Raw genomic sequence first — 24413 nt, 5'->3', positions numbered from 1 at the left:
CATTAAGGGCTTATGTTTTACTAGGCGTAAGCATTCGTTAATATTTGAATTTTTTATAATATAAGTAACTATTGCTCGCGTTTTAGCATATGTGTTTCCATACATCGTGTAAAACATGAATACAATTTAGTACGATGTTGAATAATGCTAAGCTGGTATTGAAACTATCTAAGGCATGCTATTTGGATAGTGTACACGATTATAATGTGAATTCATTATTAAGTTAATGTATTTGTCTGCGCAAGGAAGGATTCTTGAATGATAAGCGTGAGTAGCTTTCGCACAGTCATATTTATCAATTGGCCGTGCCTAATATATAATGTACATGTCACTAGAACAATTTAAACAATTTAATTTTATGATTATAGACATTAGTGATCGTCGTCAGGAAACCACGAATCCAGTAAGAGGTGTAGGTCTGGCAGACGTTTCTTCCGCACAAGAAAGCAAAACCTGGCTTGAGGCGAGTATTTGTCTTAAACATTAAAAACATGCATTTATGCCATAGTCGTCATTTTGAATGAACTTGCTTATAAGGGATGAACTTTTAGTTTAACGTGTTGTGTTTGCCTTTTCAGGCTGATATATCCGATGCAACCTGTGTTCGTTCAGAACACAAATTTTCAATAGTGGGTCTGGCAGCAGAAGTTTGCACCGAACAAGAAAGAACGAACTGGCTGAAGGCGTGTCTCGGACTTAAAATTACAAAGTATGCTTTAGAGCAATTTGTTGACAGAGAGGTCAAGTACGTTCAGACCCGAATATTTCAATCTGTGCGGTCAAGGCTCAACCTATCTGCAGCTACAGTATGCACCAACTGTGGAGTCGCCAACTTGTTGAAATGCCCCACATCGAACGTATGTACTTTTAAAGGTACAAATGTGTGCAAAACCATGCACGACACACCATCCAAACAGCCTAGACCATGCAGCATGAAGATTTGTGATGAAGTTCGTGATAACATTATTGACGAACATCGTTATGGCATTCCTTCATGGCATATTACAGCAGCTGAACAATGGGCAAGCAATCATTGGGAGATTGCGAAATGCTTTTTACCTCCATACGGTGAATACATTGGAGTGGGATCTGCACATGAAACAGATTTTAACGGTATCGTTAGTATTGTGCTTAACTGCAAACACTTCGACAGCAAGGTTTCTTTTACTATTGCACAATCTGGGTCGGCTTGTCTGTTGTCAAAGGTAAATGCTTATTTGAATATATTACTACTTTAAATAACAAGTATAATAGCTGCAGTTAGTAGTGGATATTTATGTAAAAAGAAAAAAGTCTAATGTCAATGTATTTATACTGTTAATAACAAACTAAATTAGCAATGTACAATCGGTGATATTGTTACCTATGTACAATCGTGTATATATATTTTGGCTTAGGCGCAAGAAATAGATCGAGCTGTTCGTTATTGCTCCGATTGTAAAATGACAAGTAAAGATCTGCAGAACGCCTTCAGCACATTGATTGATCTATTGAGTGATCCAACATGTTTAGGTCAGGATGAACATGCACAAGAGGCCATACGACAATTAAAACAGGTTTTTATATACACGTTTAATAATAAAAAAATAAAAGCACGATTTGATCTAAGACTCACTTAGGAAATTAGCATCTGCTGAAATGTTTATGAATTTTTTGCGACAAGAATATTTGTTAATAATTAAGTATTGCAATACATTTTTGAAAACATTTGTATTCAAAACATAAATACATACACGCATTTATTCTACAGCTCCAAGTTGACAGCTTAAAAATAACCGAAGCAGACATGAGTCTGTTACTTAAGAATTCTAAGGACACATTGAACGAAATGAATCTAGTGGCCGATGAATTGATGAATGAGAACTTTTTAAAAAAGAAACTGGAGGACGAGGACTACGATCGTGCTTTAAAAGGTAAATTTAAATAAGTGCTATCTGTGAGATATCAAGATATTATTTCCTTATACTTGCATGGTACTGATCTTAAACGAAAGGCATGCGTTTGGTACGTGCATGCTTTCTACGACAACAATATTTAAACTAAAATCAACAACAGAAAGAACATAAAAAAACATTATGTATTTCCTTGCTATAGGTAATGGTTATCGTTAAGTGTATAACTTGATGTACTCAGATTGACATTCCGCAAAAAGATGACACCGGATTAAAAATAAAACAATAATATAAGCCGTGCTCTGGGAAAACGTGGCTAAATGCATGTGTATTGAAGTGTCTTTCCAAATCAGCCTGTGCAGTCCGCACAGGCTTATCATGGGAGACCATTTCCGCTTTTACGGTATTTTTTGTTAAGATGAAGTCTCTTCTTGGCGAAAATACATTTAAGCTGAAAAATGTCGTCCCTGATTTGTCTGTGCAGAATTTACATACTGCTCTAATGCGACACTTGACGAGCATGCATTAAACCAATGCCAACAAAAAGAGCGCTTGTTGACTTATTTATCGGAAGAAAACCCAGTCACTATATACAATGAAATATTATAAAAGGCGAGGTCAGATGGTTTTACGACGGAATGTTTCAACATTTTCTAAAAAGACGCAGTGTCTCAGTTTTAGAAATCTGAATTTGGCTTTTACTTCATGAGCTCTGACTGTAACACATTATGAATAATGACCACGTGCATACCAACAGACAGCAAACGAACAGATAAAAACACTCAGACCTATGACATTTAAAATGTTTATACCAGATAGCTTTGATAACGATTAAAAACAGATTGCTGCCATGAACACAACTTAATATTAAAAAGCCATGATATTGAAGTGAGTATCTAAACTCGGATTCGAATCTCTACAAACAAAATTTAAAATATTTAGTTGAATTGAAAATTATGAAGCAGTAGTGTGTCTGAGTTTCATAGAATCTCATAGAATTGAGTATTCCTGTGTTTGCTTTTTCAGAGAACCTGATAGATGTGAGCATTTCATCGCTTGACCACATCTTCAGACATAACGAAGAGCACCGTGACGTCAGAATCGTCATGAAGCACGTAGGACAGGGCGTGGCCAGAGAGATGACCCAATGGTCAATAGAAAAGAGGCTGTTGTTTCAGCACAGACCAAGACTGGACCTAAATACTGAAATTCCGTTAAGTACAGTGAGGATCATAAATGAAGGTATTAAATCAGCTTTGTTCTTAGAAAACTGGGCTTAATAATTCTGCGTTAAGTTACGTCTCACATTGGCCTGTGCACTCCGCATATGTTTGTCTGGGGCGACACTCTCTGCCTACACTAGATTTTCATATAGGAGAGACTTCCCTTATACGAAATTTTTTTTTTAAGCGGAAAGTGTCGTCGCTTATTAACATTGTCTGACTGCATTGGCTTCTCTGGGACGACACTTTACGTACACGCATTATGCTCAGTATTCACAGAAAGCAGCTCAAATAATTACATGATGTTTAAACGCATGTCCTCGGTGCATGAACTTAATTTATTATATTTCTGAATATTGAGTTCGTCGAATACAATGGTTTACCTCGACCGGAAACAAAGTTCGATTTAATATCGGCTTTTAATGCAAGAAGAGATACGTAGTTGAACAAGTTTTAATAAAAACCGAACCATTCGGCAGATCATATGTAACAGTTGTTATATACGTATTAACATGTACACATTCACTAATGTTTCGATTAACAATGACGAAAGCTAGCTTATAGTCAGTATGTATATAATATACATGGACATAATACATGCAGAGTTGTCCAGATCAACTTCAATAAATTGATGTATACAGAACAAGGGAATAGGCGAACATCTCATAGCAATCCGATTATAGAACACGTTGCTATTGTGTGTTATTCGAATATGTTAACAATGTATTGACATATTAAGCCAATATTTCAATCACTAATTCATTTTTTTTAAGAATTTGAATATACTAAATACTCCATGATACAAAGATAATGTTGTTTAGTTTAAAAATTATTTGAGTATTCGAAAAACAAAGTATTAAATTTCTTTATGTATCGTTTTCTTTTTGGTAATTGTCACAGATTCCTTAGTGTGCCTATATTAATGTGTGTCTTCAATGGAACGCTCTTGCAATCTTCAAGTACATGACGATAATTGTCTGTTTTACGATGTAATTTGTGTTTATACACAAATAGTGGAAATCAATTCTGAAATTGAAATAGTCAACCCAAGTTTATTTCCAGATGTGTATTTATATCCTCGGTGTCATTTTGGTAGGTGGTGAAAGGTCACTTCTAAAGGCAGACATATACTTGAGGGCTAACGGGGAGACCACCTTCAAAACCATCCAGGTAAGTTCTGTGTAGTTTTTATACGTATCACATTTCTCCAACATCAACGAAGACAGGTGCATTTATTTCGTTTTAAAGAGGCTCCTGACCACAGTCACAACACAGCTTAGTCACAGAAATATGACAGAAATGGGATAAAAATTACAATTTAGTTACAATTCATACACGAAGAAGATGGGCCTTTTTTCGTTTAGCGTATTGCATAGTTTTGTAATTTAAAACTGAAAATTGAATACACTATTAGCTCAGTTTTCGTGTTTTAATGAAATGAAAACACATTCTCCAATTTACGTCATAAATAGAGAATAATAAACATATTTCATTCTTCTTGAATTTACAACAATTAAGAAAAAACATTAAATTTGTTCTAAATCGCTTTCATTCGTTCAACATATAAACTTTGAACACAGTATCTACGATAATGTGCGATACTGCGTCGTCTAAAATAAATGGTTTAAGCCATAATTTATCATCCCAAACGTTTAACGTATGTGCGAGTCGATCAAATGACTGAACCATTTCTTCATACTTCAAACAATCAATATAAAACATTATATATCAACATTACCATTTATAGTCATGTCACTTGTTTGATTAACTTCGAAAATACTATTTAACTGATGTAAATTCGAAAGCGGTACCAGTCCAATTATAAACACCGTGGACAAATACAATGCAATGTATATTAGGAATATTTCCTGCAATAGTTTCTTTGGTGAACGGTCATGATGGAAGAATGATAACTCCGGTATGTTTAAAGCAAAAAAGACATGCTGGTTACGCCACCCTGCCTAATACCGCTGTTACATTCAAATTCAGAAGTGATTTCGTTTTTACTTTACACACGCGGCTTCTAGTACAATTAGCAACATAAATACCACCGATCCATTTTGCAGCATATATTTGCGAACGAGCAGCCTCGAGAGGTCATTCGGTTGGCCATGCAAGCGCACAATCTGATACCTCATACTCTCAGTTCGAGCCTTAACCGCAGACAGTCCGTATCCACCATGTATCTGCTGAAAAGACTGGAAAAAGAAGAATATTTCCTGGAAGAGTGTGGGTTGCTAGCATACGAGGTTTGTTTTTCACATCGTCGAATTGTATCAGAGTACTGTATACATTTGTTAATATATGGGAGTGTAAAAAATAAGCTCAAGTAAATACACATCTTCAACTTATTTGAAAGAATACAAACTCCGACTTGTATATCAATATTTGTGAACGTATTGAACACATAATTATATTGAAAGTCTGGAACGCACATACTAGTAATTCTTTTGATCAACATTATTGTATTTTATTGTTATTTCAGTATGTTCGCGACTGTTTCACCAAGGACGAAAAGCTATTACTGGAAATCGTTTCAAAGAATGACGTCATTAATCAACTTCCGGTCTTCAGATGCCTGGCACTTGACTATGGTGTGTAATATAAGCATATCATGTTAAAGACAAACGCGATTCAATTGTATAAGTATATACATTTAATATGTTCAAACATGATATGAACATACATGTATTAGCAGTGATGATATATGACCCTCACCAATCACCACCATGCGATGGGGTGTGTTTGGGGTATAATGCTGTAGAGTTACCCGGTGTTATCCAGTTGGAGTCTGGGTATATTCAAGGTCAGTATTGTTCTTAAGCTGTTGAAATCCGATGTAGTTGTTTTTTTTTATCATTTTCAATTATTGGGAAAAATTGGTTTTATTGAGCAAAAATGCCAAACGTGGTATAATATGCGTATTCTATAAATCCGTTAAGCTTTCAGATCTCGCTGGGTTGAGGTATTGTATATGGCAGATATTTATGGTGCTATGTTTACTACTAGTATTTACATAATGAGCCTTGTTCTGGATAAATAACTCGTCTTAATGCATAAGCGTTAATTTTATACACATATAAAGGACCACATTTTCCGTTTGCATAGAATTTTTCGAGTTAAAGAAGTCTTTTCTCTGCGGAAATCCACTTAAGGCGGAAAGTGTCGTGCTTGATTTGCCTGTGTGAACTGCACATTATTGCTCGTATTTTTTTTTTGTTCTTTAAAGCCGACCGTCTCCGTAAGCCAAGCACGAGGGACGTCGATGCCAAATTGTCTTGGAACATGTCCACGGATAAGTATTACTCGGTTGTGTTCCGTGATGTCCCAGTGCCGCGATCAGACTGGAATGAGGTAGGGGGATTGACTGTAGCATAACGAGTCGCTTTCTGTGAGAACTGGACTAAATGCCTATGCGTAAAGGGTCGTCACAGATAAGCCTGTGCAGTACGTACAGGCCAATCAGGGACGACACTTTCCGTCTATACTGGAATTTCACATAGTAGAGACTTCCTTGAAATTTCTTTAAAACTCTATAAATCTCAACATTGTACAAAAGTATTAAATGACGAAGGTTCTGTCCGTGGTCTAATGAGTACTTATTGTCCACAATTCCGGCGCAACGACTCAGCCTCTGCAAAATACTGAGCATTTTCTTGTGAAAATGCATGGCTTAAATTGTATAAATGTTGTTGTTGTTTTGCGTTTGTCGTAAATGTGTGTACGCTGCTGTTGGTGTTGGTGTTTTTGTTCATTCGGGGGTCAGGAGGGGCGACGGGTGGGAGGGGGTCAAGAACAATTAACAATCTTGACTAGTTAAACATATGTTTATCCTAAATTATGGTGCCTTAATTAATCGCTATTGATTTACATATTCTAATACGATATTTTATGTTAATTAATAAAGAGTTTTCTATGAAGAGTACACAACGTTATGACTTTTCCATTGTTGATATCGCAGTACTACCTCGAGGCTCAGATATACCACGGCAAGCAGGCGCTGTGTGATGCAGTTCGAGTAGAGGAGTACAACCGACCTGTGCAGTTCAGCGTCTCCATTGAAAGCCTACCGAGGAACGCACGTCTGTGCTTCACTGTGATCAAGAAGGACAAAGTCATTGAGGTAATTTACCCGTTTCACAATAAGCTGAAATTGATAAGATCGCAATTGATAAGAGTCGTGTGTCTTGCAGAGTTCCAGTACGAGGCTGAACGTGATGCCATTTGTTATAATGCCACGCAACTTCCCATCTGAGTTCAAATTTTCACGCTTTTTAACATGAGTAAATATTGTTACATCAAACACGATGTTCGTGTTGATTTCGATTTAATAGTCATACAAGATTCCTTTCACTTTTTAAACAATTCACTGTTGCGTATCTTTCGCTATTACAGAATCTGAGAGGAACCAAGTGGGTAAATATGCAGATCTTTGATCACAAAGGCGCCCTCATAACGGGTGACGTCCGATGTCAGATGTTCGCATTCTCGGGAAAGGTCAACAGGGTCAATAACCCCCTTGGTCTGTCAGGTAATTTCAGTTATCCAAACCATTAGATGCATAAGTCAATATTTCTAAAGATTTGTACAGAGAAAAATTAAAGAAATACTTGAAGACCTGTTTCTTATGCGAGTGTTTTAGACAAATATTGTCGACCGATGTATATTTACAGACAAGTGAAAAACGATTTGGAGTTAGAATGGGTAGGAATAAAGCCCTCGCATGTGGCCTAAGACATTATCCGAGCCAAACTAAAATATTAAATATGTGTTGTTAAACTGGTCGAAAAAACAGAGCTAATGCACATATTTCGATCCTGACATAACCTTTGACATACGAAATTAAGAACTATTATTCAATATGCTGCACTCATGGTTGAATAGATAAACAAACATGAAAATGATTTCATGACTTGTCCCTAAAAGGCGAGTTTCGTGTAAGAAATTACATAACTTTGCAACAAAGATAAGCACAGAAACACACTTGCAAGTTATTACACAATACTAAATAACTATGTTGGAATAAATAAGGACAAAATAGGACAAAATATATGTTTGACATTCAATACATATGTTCTTTATATACGTTTATACATTGCAATGCTATGATTGCTCAGTTACCTTTATTTTCGATAATCCGTGCATGGGAACATCCATTACCGGTGGTATCAATAAGAGTCGCGTTTTGAGAAAACTGGGCATAATGCATGTGCGTAAAGTGTCGTCCCAGATTAGCCTGTGCAGTCCGCCCAGGCTTCTCAGGGACGACACTTTCCGCCTAATTTGGAGTTTTCCTAAGAAAAGACTTCATTTAAAAGAAAAATGTCTTAAAAGCGGAAAGTGTCGTCCCTGATTAGCCTATGCGGACTTCACAGGCTAATCTGGGACGACACTTAACGCACATGCATTATGCCCAGTTTTCTCAGAACGCGACAAATATACTAATTTTAACCAGTATGTACTATAATTAATAGTTTTAACACAAGTAGGTGTCAGCAAAATATTGGCGAGCTATAATATGTTAGCCTTGTTCGTGGACAAACGGATCAATGTATGAGCGTTATTTTAATCCAAGATAAACCTGTGCAGTACGCAAATGCTTATCTGTGGCGACGCTTTCCAATTATACTGGCTCCTCGCTAAGAAAAGACTTCATTAACATGTATTCGATAAATTCCTTAAAAGCGGAAAGTGTCGTCTCTGATTAGCGTGTGCGGACCGCACAGGCTAATCTATGAAGACATTTAACGCACATGCATCGTACAGGTTTAACAAAGAACGTGTCCAGTTCAGACCAGTTGTGGTTCGAGATCCAGAAGCCCTGTCCGGAGCCGGTTCGATTCCCGAGTTCAGAAGAGATAGACAGGCACATCGAACGGGAAGAGCGATTTACGGATAACACAGTACGTATCAATGTCAAACTTACCTAAAAAAATTATTCACGCCTTCGGCGACTTACGCAAGTGGGCTTTTAAGCACAACTGTTCTGACACAAAACACGTTTTGTTTATTTTAAAACGCAATAGCATGTAAAATGTTTATTCAATAACTTGGTGCAGTTGATTGCAAAATACATTTGAACACAATATATCAAATCGTATTAATGATCTAAAACAAGGCATAGTCATTTATGCACTTAAATTTAGCAGACAATTTAAGCCATTTGGTGGTTTCATTGATAAAACTGTAAGAAAAACTATATTTGAACGTACCTTGATTAAAATTTTTTTTAGTCACCGCATACATACTGGTAAAATGAATTAACGTATTCCTTTATAAATGGTTTTCGACGTCCAACTCAGCGCTAATCTTTGCTTTAATTGTCTTGTAAACATATTTTCAGTCTCGTCACATGCCGTTTGACATATTTGATAGAATTTGTGCAAAAGAGGTTTTCAAAGAACTCACGTCCACGGAGAAATCGACTTTGTGGGAAACAAGGTAAACAATAATAAAGATATTCATAAAGTCTCAATCTTACGTATTACCTATGGTATGCTAGTTAGAATTGAGTAGAGTAATATAGCCTGTGAAATATATACTGATACATAATGTTTATTTCCGAATGTGCCACAACCAGAAACAGTCTGTCTGTTTGCAGTGTTGGATTTATCGTAAACTTATTATAATGAAAATTTACAGCAACTATTCTTGAAAATTGTACAAGTAGACTTTTGTATTACATTTCTTGCATAATCTTGAAGCATACGGTCAGTTTTGGTAAAATAGTCCCTAACGCTTGTATTATGTCTGACTTGTTTTGGACAATCAGTTCGTTAGAATCAAAACCATTGTTATTAAATGAATGAGCCGTGCTCTGTGAAAAGGTTTTTTATGTGTGTATAGTGTCGTCCCAGATTAGCTTGTGCAGTCCTTACAGGCTTATCAGGGACGACACTTATGATATTTTTTTGCTTCCAGAAAGTCTCTTCTTAGCAGAAATCAAGTTTAAGCGGGAATTGTCGTCCCTGATAAGCCTAAGCGGACTGCACAGGCTAATCTGGGTCGAAACTTTACGCACATGCATTAAACCCTCTTTTCACCTGATGTTTAATTATGCTTATTCAGCTACATTCTTTTTTGCAGAGCTCAAGCGCTTGAATACCAACCAAAACTTCTACCGAGAATCATTCAATGTGTCGACTGGACAAAACGGCACGTCGTTTTCCAGGTAGATATAATTTTTTATTATCAACAGTCAGGGTCCATTATCACCAAGCCTTTGTTAGACATCAGAATTTAGTTTAAACCTATTTATTTTAGCCAGATTGCATAGAAAGCCTAAGGCTTAGTTGAAACGCTCTGAAGTCCGTTTCCTGGGCCCATAACCAGTACTTGGTGTCTATGGGGAAGATCTAAAGAACGCTCCCACAGTGAGGAAAGAACCCGTGACCTCCCGGCGTACACCACACCATCTTCTCCACGGTGACCTTCAGAATATAGAATAGACTTAGGCACCGCTCTGGGAAACGTGGCTGAGTACGTGTGGTTAAAGTGCAGTCAGAGATTAACCTGTGCAGTCCACAGGGACGATATTTTCCATTTTTACTCGATTTTCGCTAAGAAGAGACTTCTTTTAAACGAAAAATGTCATTAATGCGGAAAGTGTCGTCACTGGTAGCTTTTGCGGACTCCACAGGCTACTCTTGGGCGATACCTTAAGCTAATGCATTAAGCCCCGTTTTCCCAATGCAAGACTTACTTAGAACTAAGACTACTTATGACATTGTTTGAATAGATGCAGACATTCGATGTTGCTTATGTCATAAGTACATTATTTTATGTAAAGAATTATATAATTTGAGATGTTTAATGTCAAGTAAGATTCGACAATGACCAAAATTTAGACAATTACAGTTGCAGGACTATTCTTTACTGAAAGTGTATTCTTATTGTTAGACTTAAGCCTAAGAATCTGTTGGTGAATACTGGTCCAGTTTTAAGTTATATGCGATCACAATAAACAATATTATACCATTTTTATAGAGCATTTTGTGTATATAGAGCATTGTATGTATTAAATCCGGCGGCGTAGACAAGTCTTTCCGTTTACTATAACAAACGGGGAACTCGAAGAAGACAAATACACCATTAAAATCCCAGATATATGTTTTTCTTATAGTGGAATCAAACCCACTTCACAACTTAATAAGATAACATTTCCATATACAACTGCGCTCCGCTATTGGCTAAATTCTTTTGCGTTAAGTGTCGTTTCAGATGAGCCCGTGATGTCCGCCGGGCTTATAAGGGACGACACTTTCCGAATAAACTGGTTTTTCGCTAAGAATGATCTTCATTTATACGAAAAATGTCATATAAGCGGAAAGTATTGACACGGATTAGCCTGTGTGGACTGCACAGGCTTATATGGGACGACACTTCACGAAATACATTATGAACCGTTTTCTCATAGCGAAGCTAATATGTTTTTCCATATACAACTATTTACCATTAAATCGCACAACATCTACTCCTGAATCTTACTCACAGTTGTACCAGCTCATCCGGAGGCACAGGGTCCAAAACCTCGAGGTGGCGCTGCAGCTGCTCGGGCCCGAGTACCCGGATAGAAGAGTGCGCCGCCTGGCGGTCGAATATCTTGCGGCAAATATGCCGCCACAAGGGTTGAATCTCTACCTCCTGCAGTTTGTTCAGGTGAGCAGAATACACATACTGATAGACAAATGTTCTGGCAATATTCTGACCCCCAGCTTAATGAACCTCTTGTTTGCTATGGAGCTGCATGTAGACATATGCTCTAAGTATGCAAGATTTCCTATCTTTATGACCCAAAAAGCAACAACATTTGATTTCGTTGGGCGTTTGACGTCGTGTTCATGAATAAACACGAGTACTTGCGGCTGATTGCATCACACGGATTGCCATAAATAATATATTAATAATAAATTTAACAATCAATTTAAAATGCATGTTTTCCAAAAATATCGTCAATCAAAAATATAAAGTCATAGGCATTATATAAATGTAACTGTAAATATCGATACAAATCAAAGAAATTCGCCATTTGAGTATTACCCTCGCTCTGTGGATAGGGTGTTTATCCATGTGCGTAAAGTGTCGTCTCTGAATAGCCTGTGCAGACTCACGGGCGAATCTGCCTAAAGTTGACTTTTGCTTAAAAAATAAACCTCATGTAAACAAAAAATACCATACACATGGAATCTGTCGTTCCTGATTAACTACACTGGCACATAAATTAAGCCTCGCTCTGTTAAATTGGGGGTTAAATCATGTGCGTAAAGTGTCGTCCCAGATTAGCCTGTGCTGTCCTCACAGGCTTATCAGGATGACACTTTTATAATATTTTCTGTTTGAAAAAGTCTCTTCTTAGCAAAAATCTAGTTTTGGCGGAAAGGGACGACACTACGCAAATGCATAAACCCCGTTCTCTCAGAGCGCGACTCGTAAATAACGCGTGTTGACTCATTTTCAGGCTCTGTTGTTTGAAAGCTACCATGACAACGATCTTGCCAAGTTTCTCCTCGAAAGGGCCTTGTTATACAGGGATATCGGGCACAAGTTCTTCTGGTTACTAAGGTAAGTGATTTCAAGAGTAGTCTCCTACTGTTTGCATCTACAATAAGAGCTCTGTGAAAACAGGGCTTAATGTATATGCATACAGTGTCGTCCCAGATTAGCTATTGCAGTCCGCACAGGCAAATCAGGGACGATACTCTCGGCCTTAATTGGATTTTGTTTACAAAGAGTCTTCTTTTAAGTACAATAAAAACGGAACTTGTCGTCCCTGATTAGCTTGTACATGCTGCGTTTTTCGCTTTATTGGAAGTTTTCGTTTAAAGGAAGTCTCTTCTGAAAGAAAATCCATTGTCGGCGGAAAGTGTCGTCCCTGATTACCGTAATAACTCTATGTTTTCGGACACTCTAAGTTTTCGGACACCCCTTTTTTTAGCAAAAATAATTATTTTTCGTGACTCCTAATTTTCGGACACACGAGTTTTCGTCCATAATTAATGTCTCTAAGTTTTCGGACAGTATATTTTACAGCGCTATTTTACCAAATTTCGGTCCTTTTATCGATATCTAATTACACTTCGATCATGGGGTTTTACAACAAGATAAACATCATAAAACATGGCAGGTGCATGCCTGAGGGCAACGGACCATTTCATTTGCGTTGTTGGGCAAATAACCTTGTAAACCGGTATTTAACAATGGTTTCGCCCGATAGCATAAGCGTTATGACAATTACCGGGGGTAGTGCCAATTAACAGTTTAATTATCTACCGCAATGGTACTCCCCCTTCTCAGTAAAATAACTGTGGCAAATACTAAACGCTTCAAAGTTTGATGCACCCTATTGCAAGTTTTACAAACAATGGAAGGTGTTAGACAACAACTATCGGAAATGAACGAACAAATAATTTATAGTTTGCTTTTTTATTTCGTTTATTACAGGTTCATACTAGCGAGTATCGGTACATCACATGCTCATCTTTGAACTCGTTGGTCAAAGTACAACCTTGAAGTAACTTTCTGTCAAATAAATTAAGCATTTAAAATGCAGTGCAAACATATATAACTGTAATTTGTACTATACGGCATGGTATTTACAAGCGCGTGCTAATACCGGAAGTCGTTGATAAAATTGACGCTATTTTCGGACACATCAATTTTCGACTCTAAGTTTTCGGACACCTGTATTTTGTGAATATATTTCGTATCTAAGTTTTCGGACACGAAAAAAAATAATTATTTTTAAGTGTCCGAAAACATAGAGTAATTACGGTAGCCTGTTAGGACAGCACATGCTTAACTGGGACTTCGCTGTGCGCATATGCATTATGCACCGGTTTCCCAAAAAGAATGCTGTAGTATTAAGCAGTATATATTGCCTTTGCAACCGAAGTACCATTTTGTATATACTTGCCGTTGTACCACACAGATCAGAGATGCACAATCCCGTGTCTCAACTGCGGTTCGCACCGCTTCTTGAAAGTTACTGTCTGTACTGTGGAGCCGCCGTGTTTGAAGAACGCCGCCAGGAGGTCGAGACTGCCAAGGCCCTGCACAAGCTTGCCATGAGACTGAAGGACTTGAAGAAAGAATCGACCACGGCTGATGCTGTAAGCTTGATTTTTATATTTGAGTCTCGCTCTGAGAAAATGGGGTTTAATGCGTGTGCGTAAAGTGTCGTCCAAGACTATCCCGTGCAGTCCGAACAGGGTACATGGGGATTACAATTTCCGATTCGACTGCATTTTCGTGAAGATGATACTTCCTAAAAACGAAAAATCCCATTAAAGCCGAGCCTGCTGTCCCTGATTTGCCTATGCGGAATGTACAGAATGATCTGGGACGACACTTTTTACGCACTTGCTGTAAGCCCATTTCTTCCGGAACGCTAATAATAATAGTAATAATAATAATAATAATAATAATAATAATAATAATAATAATAATAATAATAATAATAGTAATAATAATAATAATAATAATAATAATAATAATAATAATAATAATAATAATAATAACTATTATAGTTATTATATTAATTCAAATGTACAAAACAATACTTTACATATTGGCAGATGGTAAATGTGCAAACGAGTTTACGATGCACCGGAATATCAGCAAGTCGTGTGTCAGTCATGGACAGAACAGTCAGACTTGGAGAACTCAAGTAAGAAAACAATTGATCCGGGTTTAATGCGTCTCCCCAGATTAGCCTGTGTAACCCCCCTCCCCCCACTCCCCCCCCGCAGGCTAATCAGAGACTTTCCGCGTAGACTGGATTTTTGTTTTGAAGAAACCGCCTTTACACGAAAAACCCCATAAAAGCGGAACGTTTCGTCCCTGATAAACCTGTGCTTAAATCTGGAAGCCCTATTTTTCAGAACGCGTCTTATTCTTGTTACCATCCGAATGTCTTATTTGAGATAAATTTCTATAATATATACGAGATGGCGTAAATACAACACAACATTGAAATGAAACATATCATATAAATAATCAGTACACGTTGCGATTTTTAATTGTATGATGTTGTGTTTGTTTGTCTATAAAAATAGCGATTTCGACACATTTTATACGATTTTTAAAAATATTTTATACTCATCGTAGATTGCTTTTTGTTATCAAACGTGTAAAATAAATGTAAACGCGGAATAATCTATAGAGTGGTGAACATTCGGTAATGCCAAATATTTCATTGTTTTCTTACGACTTTCTAAACAAGAAAACAATAGTCGTAAAAACAATAAAAGAATCATTATTCTGTACAGACTAAATGTATCCACGAAGTAATAGTCTGATTACTCTATATTACTTAGTCAGTTTGTTCAATTACACGTGTTTTATATGACGGCAGGTATGACAGGTGTAAGCCATACACGTGTTTTATATGACGGCAGGTATGACAGGTGTAAGCCATACACGTGTTTTATATGACGGCAGGTATGACAGGTGTAAGCCATACATGTGTTTTATACGACGGCAGGTATGACAGGTGTAAGCCATACACGTGTTTTATATGACGGCAGATATGACAGGTGTTATCAAACGTGTAAAATAAATGTAAACGCGGAATAATCTATAGAGTGGTGAACATTCGGTAATGCCAAATATTTCATTGTTTTCTTACGACTTTCTAAACAAGAAAACAATAGTCGTAAAAACAATAAAAGAATCATTATTCTGTACAGACTAAATGTATCCACGAAGTAATAGTCTGATTACTCTATATTACTTAGTCAGTTTGTTCAATTACACGTGTTTTATATGACGGCAGGTATGACAGGTGTAAGCCATACACGTGTTTTATATGACGGCAGGTATGACAGGTGTAAGCCATACACGTGTTTTATATGACGGCAGGTATGACAGGTGTAAGCCATACATGTGTTTTATACGACGGCAGGTATGACAGGTGTAAGCCATACACGTGTTTTATATGACGGCAGATATGACAGGTGTAAGCCATACACGTGTTATATATGACGGCAGGTATGACAGGTGTAAGCCACTGATGTCCAAGATGAGACCAGTGTGGTTGTCATGGGAAAACAAGAACATGAACGTGCCTCCGTACGAGGCTGAGCAGAAAACAGTCGACTACATAGTGAAAATCGGAGACGGTGAGTTGAGTAAACTTGTTGACGAGAATTTATATAGCTTAACCCATGTATGCCTAGCGTCTAGTAAAAAAAGGCCTTGGCAAACAGCGTAGACCCAGATGAAACGCCGCATCATGCGGCGTCTCATCAGGGTCAGCGGTGTTTGCTTAAAGGAATTTCTGTAAGAAATATTCTAAATATAGAAATTAATGTACTAGACATCCCTAATTTTGGAAATAAATTGATCCAATTAAAAAGGATTGGAGAGTCCACTAGGCATAAATGGGTTAAGTAAACTTTTTGACGAGAATTACAGCGAAACACAAAGAAATTAACATACGGTTATTTCGACTGTGATACCGTTTTGTTTACTGTATAGTAAATATGTATATTTACAATGAATGTGTATTGATTTGTCCGTTTTTAAGATTGCAATATAGCACCTAGTATTAACTAGGTTTCAGAGTATGTTATAGCACAATATATATTGACGCTTTGACTAAAAATAAGGGAAACACTCAAAGCTCTTGTAAACATATTCAAGATAATCAGTTAAACACAAGAGTGATACATTTATATGTAAATTAATGAAATACTTTTTTCAGACATGCGTCAAGACATGCTGGCGTTGCAACTGTTGAAAGTGATGGACACAATTTGGAAGTACAGCTTTGACGACTATCAGTAAGATTTGAATCGGTCCGCACAGGCAAATCAGGGACGACACTTCCCGCTTTTATAGAATTATGAGATCAAAGGAAGTCTCTCTTAAACAAAAATCCAGGCGGAAATTGTCGTCCCTGATTAGCCTGTGTGGACTTATTTGGGACGACTCTTGACGCTCTTGACGCACGTGCATTCAGCTCCGTTTACAGAGAACTAGGCTCATGTTAAATAACTATGGAATACGCGTACAGTTAAATTTATCAAGCGAGGCATCAAATTCATTCATAAATAATAAACAAAAACGAAAACATTAGACTGCTGTTTAGCCAGGGGGGGGGGGGGGTATTTTTTACCATGCACACAAGAGGATTGGATACATAGAAAATACTAGTTAGTGATTTATACAGAGTATCATGGCTTAGAAAACCTTAAGAACTACATCTAGCATTGGCGCATGATAGCTGAACTGTTTTAATGATTTGCATTTTTAAAACGAAAGCTTTACGCGTTGTCTTTATTCCTAAATGAAAAAGTTCCCACATTTGCAATGAAAAAAGTGTATTATGTTTAATACGATTTCGTTTTATTTTAGTTTGGTCGTATACAACTGCATGGCAATCGGTGAAAACTTCGGTCTCATAGAAGCTGTGCTAAATGCACAAACGGTCAATGACATCCACATGACGGACAGGGGTAAACTGTTTGGTACCGAGTCCATACATGACTGGCTCTACAGGACCACACCAGATGGTGACAAGTAGGTTGCCACATGTTACACAGCGTATATTGAGCCTCCCTCTGGCAAACGGGCTTAATGCATGTGCGTAAAGTGTCGTCCCAGATTAGCCGGTGCAGTCCGTTCTGCCTTAAATGGATTTCTCCTAAGAAGATACTTCTTTTAAATGAAACTTTCATAATATGAGTCGTGTTCTGAGAAAACTGGGCATAATGCATGTGCGTTAAGTGTCGTCCCAGATTAGCCTGTGCAGTTTGAACAGGCTAATCTGGGACGACACTTTCCGCTTTGATGACTTTTTTTCGTTTAAATGTAGTCTCTTCCTAGCAAACATCCAATTTAGGAAGAAAGTGTCGTCCATGATTAGCCTGTGCGGACTGCACAGGCTAATCTGGGACGACACTTTACGCACTTGCATTATAGTTTTCTCAGAACGCGACTCATATGGAACACAGTTCATGCACATTAAGCAAATCAAGTTTTGTGAGAACAGGGCTTTATTATCTAGAGCAAACATAAAATAGTTTGGCAATGGTGTAGTTAACAGGCATGTCATACAATACTTATACTTATCATTTGATAACCGATATTAGTAAATGTGTTATTGAATAAGGCTACGTGGAAAATGTTTCATATTCACTTTTTCTTTTTAACAAAAAAAAACACGTTGTGAAATTCAAATTTGACTTTTTTGATGATTTCATTGAGTCGGTCCATTAACCTCCAGGGCAGCTTGGTTTACCAGCACTGTGTGCGCATTACCTGGGTTATATGCATCATGTGTAAATGGAAATAGCCGTAGAAATAGTTTTTATGACCAATCACCACACAATTTATGTGAAATACAATTGACTGTAACCTTAACTTCAGTAACAGCGACTTGTAAGCTATCTATTTACTGGCTTGAATACAATGCACGATATACTTACAGTTTTCCCGCCAGTTTTCAGAATACATTGCGCCGTTTCAAATATTCCGCAGCTGCGTGTGTTGTGGGAATTTATCTGCTGGGAATCGGCGACAGGCACCCGAGCAACATTCTCGTTAAGAACACTGGCGAAGTAAGACACCAATTCAGATAAAAAGAGTCTGTTTATCTAGACACAAATTACCTTACGTGTTTGTTTCTAATGATTTTGTATTAACAAAGAATACAAGTATTATACGAAATAGTAATCTTTGCTCTCATGAATATTCCGTTAAAAATATACAATAAATATCGTGCATTATTAATGTGGATTTTGTAAACACATGTATACATTCATGTATAGAACGGCCGCACATCGCCCTTGACCGATAGCAGAATGGGGGCCATGTGAGGTGTTAAATCGGGGTATAAACCAATTCACATCTAAATGCGTGCATATAGAACAATTAAATAACTTATAGCTTTGCATTATTCTTAGAAGACGCGAATTAGGATTTTTGTGTAATTATATTTTATTGATTATCCACATGAATTATCCACATTCATTTGGAAATAAAGTGCACGTGTCTGTGCATACTTATGTTTGACCATCCGCATGGACATATTGAGCATAAAGTAAACAGTTCATCTAGCAATGCAACTTGTGATTGAATGTAAATGAAAACAAGTATAAATTGCTTTAAGCAAACAGCGCAGACCCTGATGAGACGCCGCATCATGCGGCGTCTCATCTGGGTCTACGCTGTTTGCCAAGGCCTTCTTTCTAGCTAGGAATAAATAGGTTAATGCTATTATTATTCAATAAGGTGGAAAATGCAAAAAACATATGTAAGATGTATTTGAGAGTTATTTAGTTTACATTATTCATGAAGTATTGATTACAGTCAACAAGTGTTTTGTTATAAAAAAAAACAGAATGGAAAGCTCACATAAAACCTTGCACTCGGTTTGCGAGCCCCACATCCATTGCATCATTGCATTTAGTGATAACTGGCATTGCTATGCTCTGTAGTAAGCTGTTCATATACATCGCCTTGACGGAAGAAAATGTTTTAATGGATAAGCTCGTTTTACTTACGTACAATGTCTAATTATGAGCGCTTATTAATGAGGGTGTAGCAAAATGCGATCGAATATTAACCCATTTATGCCTAGCGTCTAGAAAAAAAAGCCTTGTCAAACAGCGTAGACCCCTAATGAGACGCCGCATGATGCGGCGCCTAATCAGGGTCTCCGCTGTTTGCTTAAAGGAATTTCTGTTAGAAATATTCTAAATATAGAAACAAATATACCAGACATCCCTAATTTTGGAAATAAATTGATCTAATTTATAAGGATGGAAGAGTCCACTAGGCATAAATTGGTGAACGCACATAACTCAAAGAACTGTTCATTGAAAAGTGATTTGCTCTTCAACACGACGCTTTCCAATTCCATACAACATCAGTTTCAACAATATACATACAGGAACCTGGATCCGAAAAAAAAAAATAAATCTCGAGGTTTCAGTCTGTCTGATATGCACTGACTCTCCTGATATAACAAATTGACCACGGCCTAAATCAAGAACGTCTTGTCATTGTAAATAGATTTTCTCAAAAGTTCAGCATGTTAAATTATTTTGTCACAAGAGCAAGGTTAAATAAACCGTATAATATTACACATATATCAACCAACCAACTTAGTGTTCCATTAATGTAAAGTAAATAATTATATCACTCAATGAAGCATTAAGCTATACTTAAAAGTTATTCGGTAATCTACAAGTGGAATGATTTTCTGTCGCAAGTTTCGGCACTAATTAGACAATAATTTGAGTCGCGTTCTGAGAAAACTGAGCATGATGCATGGGCGTAAAGTGTGGTCCCAGATCAGCCTGCGAAGTCCGCTCAGGCTAATCAGGGACGACACTGTCCGCCTAAACTTGATTTTCGGTAAGGATGGACCTCCTTGAAACTAAAAATACCATAAAAGCGGAAAGTGTCGTCCCTGATTAGCCTGTGCGGACTGCACAGTCTAATCTGGGACGATACTTTACGCACATGCATTATGCCCAGTTTTTCAGAACACGACTCATTTAAATATGTATGGTTACATTGATTTTTACAAATGTTCCACATAGATTTCGGCCATTTCATGGGCCATAGGAAGTCCATGGTGGGTATAAGGCGCGAGAGAACACCGTTTGTGATCACGAAAGACTTCATGAACGTGGTCATAGGTGGCAAATTTGGGGTCGAAGGGGAAAACGAGTAAGATTTCATTTCATTCGTGTCAAACTCTAATCCTTGAGCTCCTTTATTTATTTATTTTGAGAAAAAAGCTTCATGCGAGTGTCTTAAGAGTATACCATGATTAGCCTGTGCAGTCAGCACAGGCTCATAAGGAACGACAATTTCCGCATGAACTAGATTTTTACTGAGACAAAAACTCCATAACCATGGAAAGTATCGTTCTTGATTGGCCTGTATGTACTGCGCAGGCTAATCTGAGATAAACTTTTAAGCATTCACTAAGACCAGTTTTCAAGGGCGCGTCTTTCATAATATGTCTTTTTTAGGTTCATGTACACGTGCTTCCAACTGTTCATGTCCACCAGGCAGCATGGCACCCTGTTCCTGACACTACTCAACCTCATGATGCACTCTAACCTACCGGAACTGAACTGTCAGGCTGATATCGAGTACTGCAGGGATGTGCTGGGCCTTGACAAGCCGGATCACGAAGTAGCCAAGAAGTTGTTCAAGGAACTCTTTGCTTCATACAAGAAGCAATGGATGACAAATCTTAATTTTTGGTGTCATCGCCTTAACAAGGCAATCGATATGCGCATCAGTACTAAAAGTTAGAAGGCAACTTGGTGTTGGAACATCGTGAAGACCATATATACACTAACACACACACACAAACACACACACACACACACTTTACGAAAGAAGGGGAATTATTTTAACATTATTGGCCTGTACAAGGGAATCTTGATTATATTGTCTGTACGGATCATTGTGATACGTGCGACATCTAGGAGACCCTGGGCTTCAAATCCGTGTTTTGGTAGTAGGTCTGAGATCATTGAGATACCGTCTGAATGCGTACTACATTTTTAAATGTCTTTTCAGTCAGTTTGTTAGACTAATGAACCTGTCTTTTGCCATCGTCACATGCATGGTGTGTAATGCATGGTGTTTCATGCACAGGGTTTCATGCATGGTGTTTCGTGCATAGTGTTTCATGCAAAGGGTTTTATGCATGGTGTTTCGTGCATCGTGTGTCATGCATATGGTTTCATGCATTGTGTTTCATGCATGGTATTTTCGTGCATAGTGTTTCATGCATAGGGTTTCATGCGTGGTGTTTCATGCATAGGATCTGATGCATAGAGTTTTACGCATTTGGTTTATTTGCGTGTGGTTTATACACTAGGTTTAGTATAGGATTTTTTATGCATCTGGTTTCGTGCATGCGGGTTTAGAGTGTGTGGTTTTGCGTATTTTGTTTGTGATAGAGGTTCTAATGCCTATTATTTTATGAGTTCATACTAACAGTTTTCATGGTAAAAGGTTCGAACTTGAGGGTTCCTGGTCGAGTTTCATCAGAGAGAAATCAGGGTTGTAGTTTTAGGAGATATGTTTTGATAATAATTTATTTGTTCAGAGTATTGAAGTTCGATATAATTGTTGTTGTTATTTTTTTACAACATTATAATCATTAATATATAATGAACAACAAGGATACCTAATACAATAATTGGTTTACCAACATATATTGTGAGCTAATGGAAATTAGAATGGGGTCTCAAAAAATCTCAAATTTGGAACATTGTCAAACAAACATAATATAAGGTCATCTGAAGGGGCTAAAACTCTTCGCATTAATTTTTACAATTCAGTATTAATTCAGCTTAATGTAGAAAAAAAATTCATACCAAAAGTTAAAGAATTTTGATCCTGCTTAAAAATGTGGCAACATCATAATGGGAAAATTTACTATAATAAAAACGTATGCATTACTTAAGTTAATGTATCCATTTTCATTTCTCCTGAATCAAACAAAGCAAGATATAGATGGATTAATACAAACTATGGGTAAATGTATTTGGGATGATAAACCTGACAATATTAAAAGAGCACGATTAAATCAACCTTATGAAAATCGACGCCTTTAACGTACAGACATTATTTTGTTCGAACGCAATAAAAGTTGGCTGGGTTAAACGATTCCTGGATGTGAACAATCATGCAAATGGTAGTGGTACCAGTCTTATATTTGAAAGAAATATACTTACCGCATGGCAAAACATCTTGAACTAATATAAATGTTCATACATTCCTATATGTAAACATGTCATATGGAATACAACAATGCATATGTTACAAACAATTGGACATTTATATAACTATCAACAAAATAAATATTATACATTTAGTGAAATGCAACGCTTATATAACATAAATCTACGGGAATTTCAAAATTATATTCACTATTGTCTATGATTCCCAGTGAATATAAACAATAGTGCAAGGGATAAATTCATTACAAGTTTTTAATTGGCCAAACGCCTTTCACGAATTTCATACAAGTAAACAAAGTATAGTCAAAGTGCATCAGTGCAATACAAATCCAATCATGCAGATATACTTTAACTATAGTGAAAGTGTTCAAGCATTATGTACAAAATTGTAATATTAACAACAAGAGAAAAAAGAGCAAACAAGTTATGTATAGACATAAGGATTTAGGATTTCATACGTAAGTTATTAAAAAAGCAGCAAATGCTTGAAAATGTTCCTCACGGAGTTTTGTGACTATTACATGATCAATATTAATAATATTTTGTACCAGTCGATCTTAGCAATACATTTTGTTTTACAATATGTCGATCTGGCTTGTAAAAATGACTTTTTATTCGCAATTAATGGATCGTTTTTGTATATACGTTTACAATCATAAAACGCGTTACTATGCCTTCTGCAGTTTTGGTCGAACCATAACGATTTACGTATATGTCGCGGTTTTGTTTAAGTTTAGAGTACTTCAATGTTCCTGAAAGGAGACATCATGTATAAGTTCATATAACTGATAAATACAAGTGTTTCAATTTTCATTTTACAGTATTATAGTGTTAGTCATATTTTCAAACATATCAGTTTTACTATTCATTAGCATATTTAAATCGGCGGATTTACCATCCTCCCAATATAAATTATTAAATAAAATATAAGTAACATTATGTTCTCGAAACCTACATGTAAGGATTACATGAATATGGCAGTGATCTTAAAATTAAGAAAGGTCATTCAATTTAAAACTTGAGATTCACGGCCATAGATTAAAATTAACTATAACATTATCTACAATACTGGCTCCCGAAGCGCCTCTAGTATAGTTAAAACATTAAATTGCCTTGCTCTAATCTGCCATTAAAAATCGACAAACTATTTTCTTTACAAAGTGATATCAACTTATTACGCTATTTGTTCAAAAAAAGTCTTATTCAAATAGCGGAGAGTAAACAACATTTGAAGAAACATATGAATCCCAATGTGGTATATAGCATGCAAAAACAAAAATATCATTTTTTTTACAAATAATAACTTTGTTTCAGTTTAATTCAAAGTAAAGCGTTAGTATTAAGTTTAACTAGCTCTATTGTTTTTGAATATGCCTTCTTGAAATATACAACAACACCGCCACTTTCTCGCTTCGCTTTTTTGTTACATTTTGGGCGGGTACATGAAATACAATTATCAATATGAATTTTCTGACTTAGAATTCCAGGTTTTCGTCAGAATAAGAATGTCATAGGTACTAAAATAACTAAGAAAAGTCACTGTCATTTAATTCTGATAAAATTCCTTGGACATTCCACGA

At 36.8% G+C, this 24413-nt stretch overlaps 1 protein-coding gene across 1 annotated transcript; it reads left to right on the top strand.

Annotated features, from left to right (window-relative positions):
- Positions 1 to 630: 630 nt before the first annotated feature.
- LOC127872639 (phosphatidylinositol 4,5-bisphosphate 3-kinase catalytic subunit alpha isoform-like) lies at positions 631 to 21391 on the top strand. The gene is made up of 23 exons (XM_052415969.1): positions 631 to 1205; positions 1398 to 1556; positions 1751 to 1913; positions 2919 to 3134; positions 4212 to 4285; positions 5182 to 5364; positions 5601 to 5709; positions 6345 to 6469; positions 7077 to 7238; positions 7511 to 7646; positions 8882 to 9018; positions 9459 to 9556; positions 10202 to 10286; positions 11609 to 11773; positions 12573 to 12676; positions 14043 to 14223; positions 14689 to 14780; positions 16103 to 16233; positions 16818 to 16896; positions 17471 to 17635; positions 18558 to 18675; positions 20652 to 20794; positions 21103 to 21391. The coding sequence occupies exons 1-23, from the start codon at positions 894 to 896 to the stop codon at positions 21389 to 21391; spliced, it is 3426 nt and encodes a 1141-aa protein (XP_052271929.1). The 5' UTR covers positions 631 to 893.
- The last annotated feature ends 3022 nt before the right edge of the window (positions 21392 to 24413 follow it).

Source organism: Dreissena polymorpha, chromosome 3 (assembly GCF_020536995.1).
Source record: "Dreissena polymorpha isolate Duluth1 chromosome 3, UMN_Dpol_1.0, whole genome shotgun sequence".
Lineage (NCBI taxonomy): Eukaryota > Metazoa > Mollusca > Bivalvia > Myida > Dreissenidae > Dreissena > Dreissena polymorpha.
This window is presented reverse-complemented; position numbering and strand designations above follow the sequence as displayed.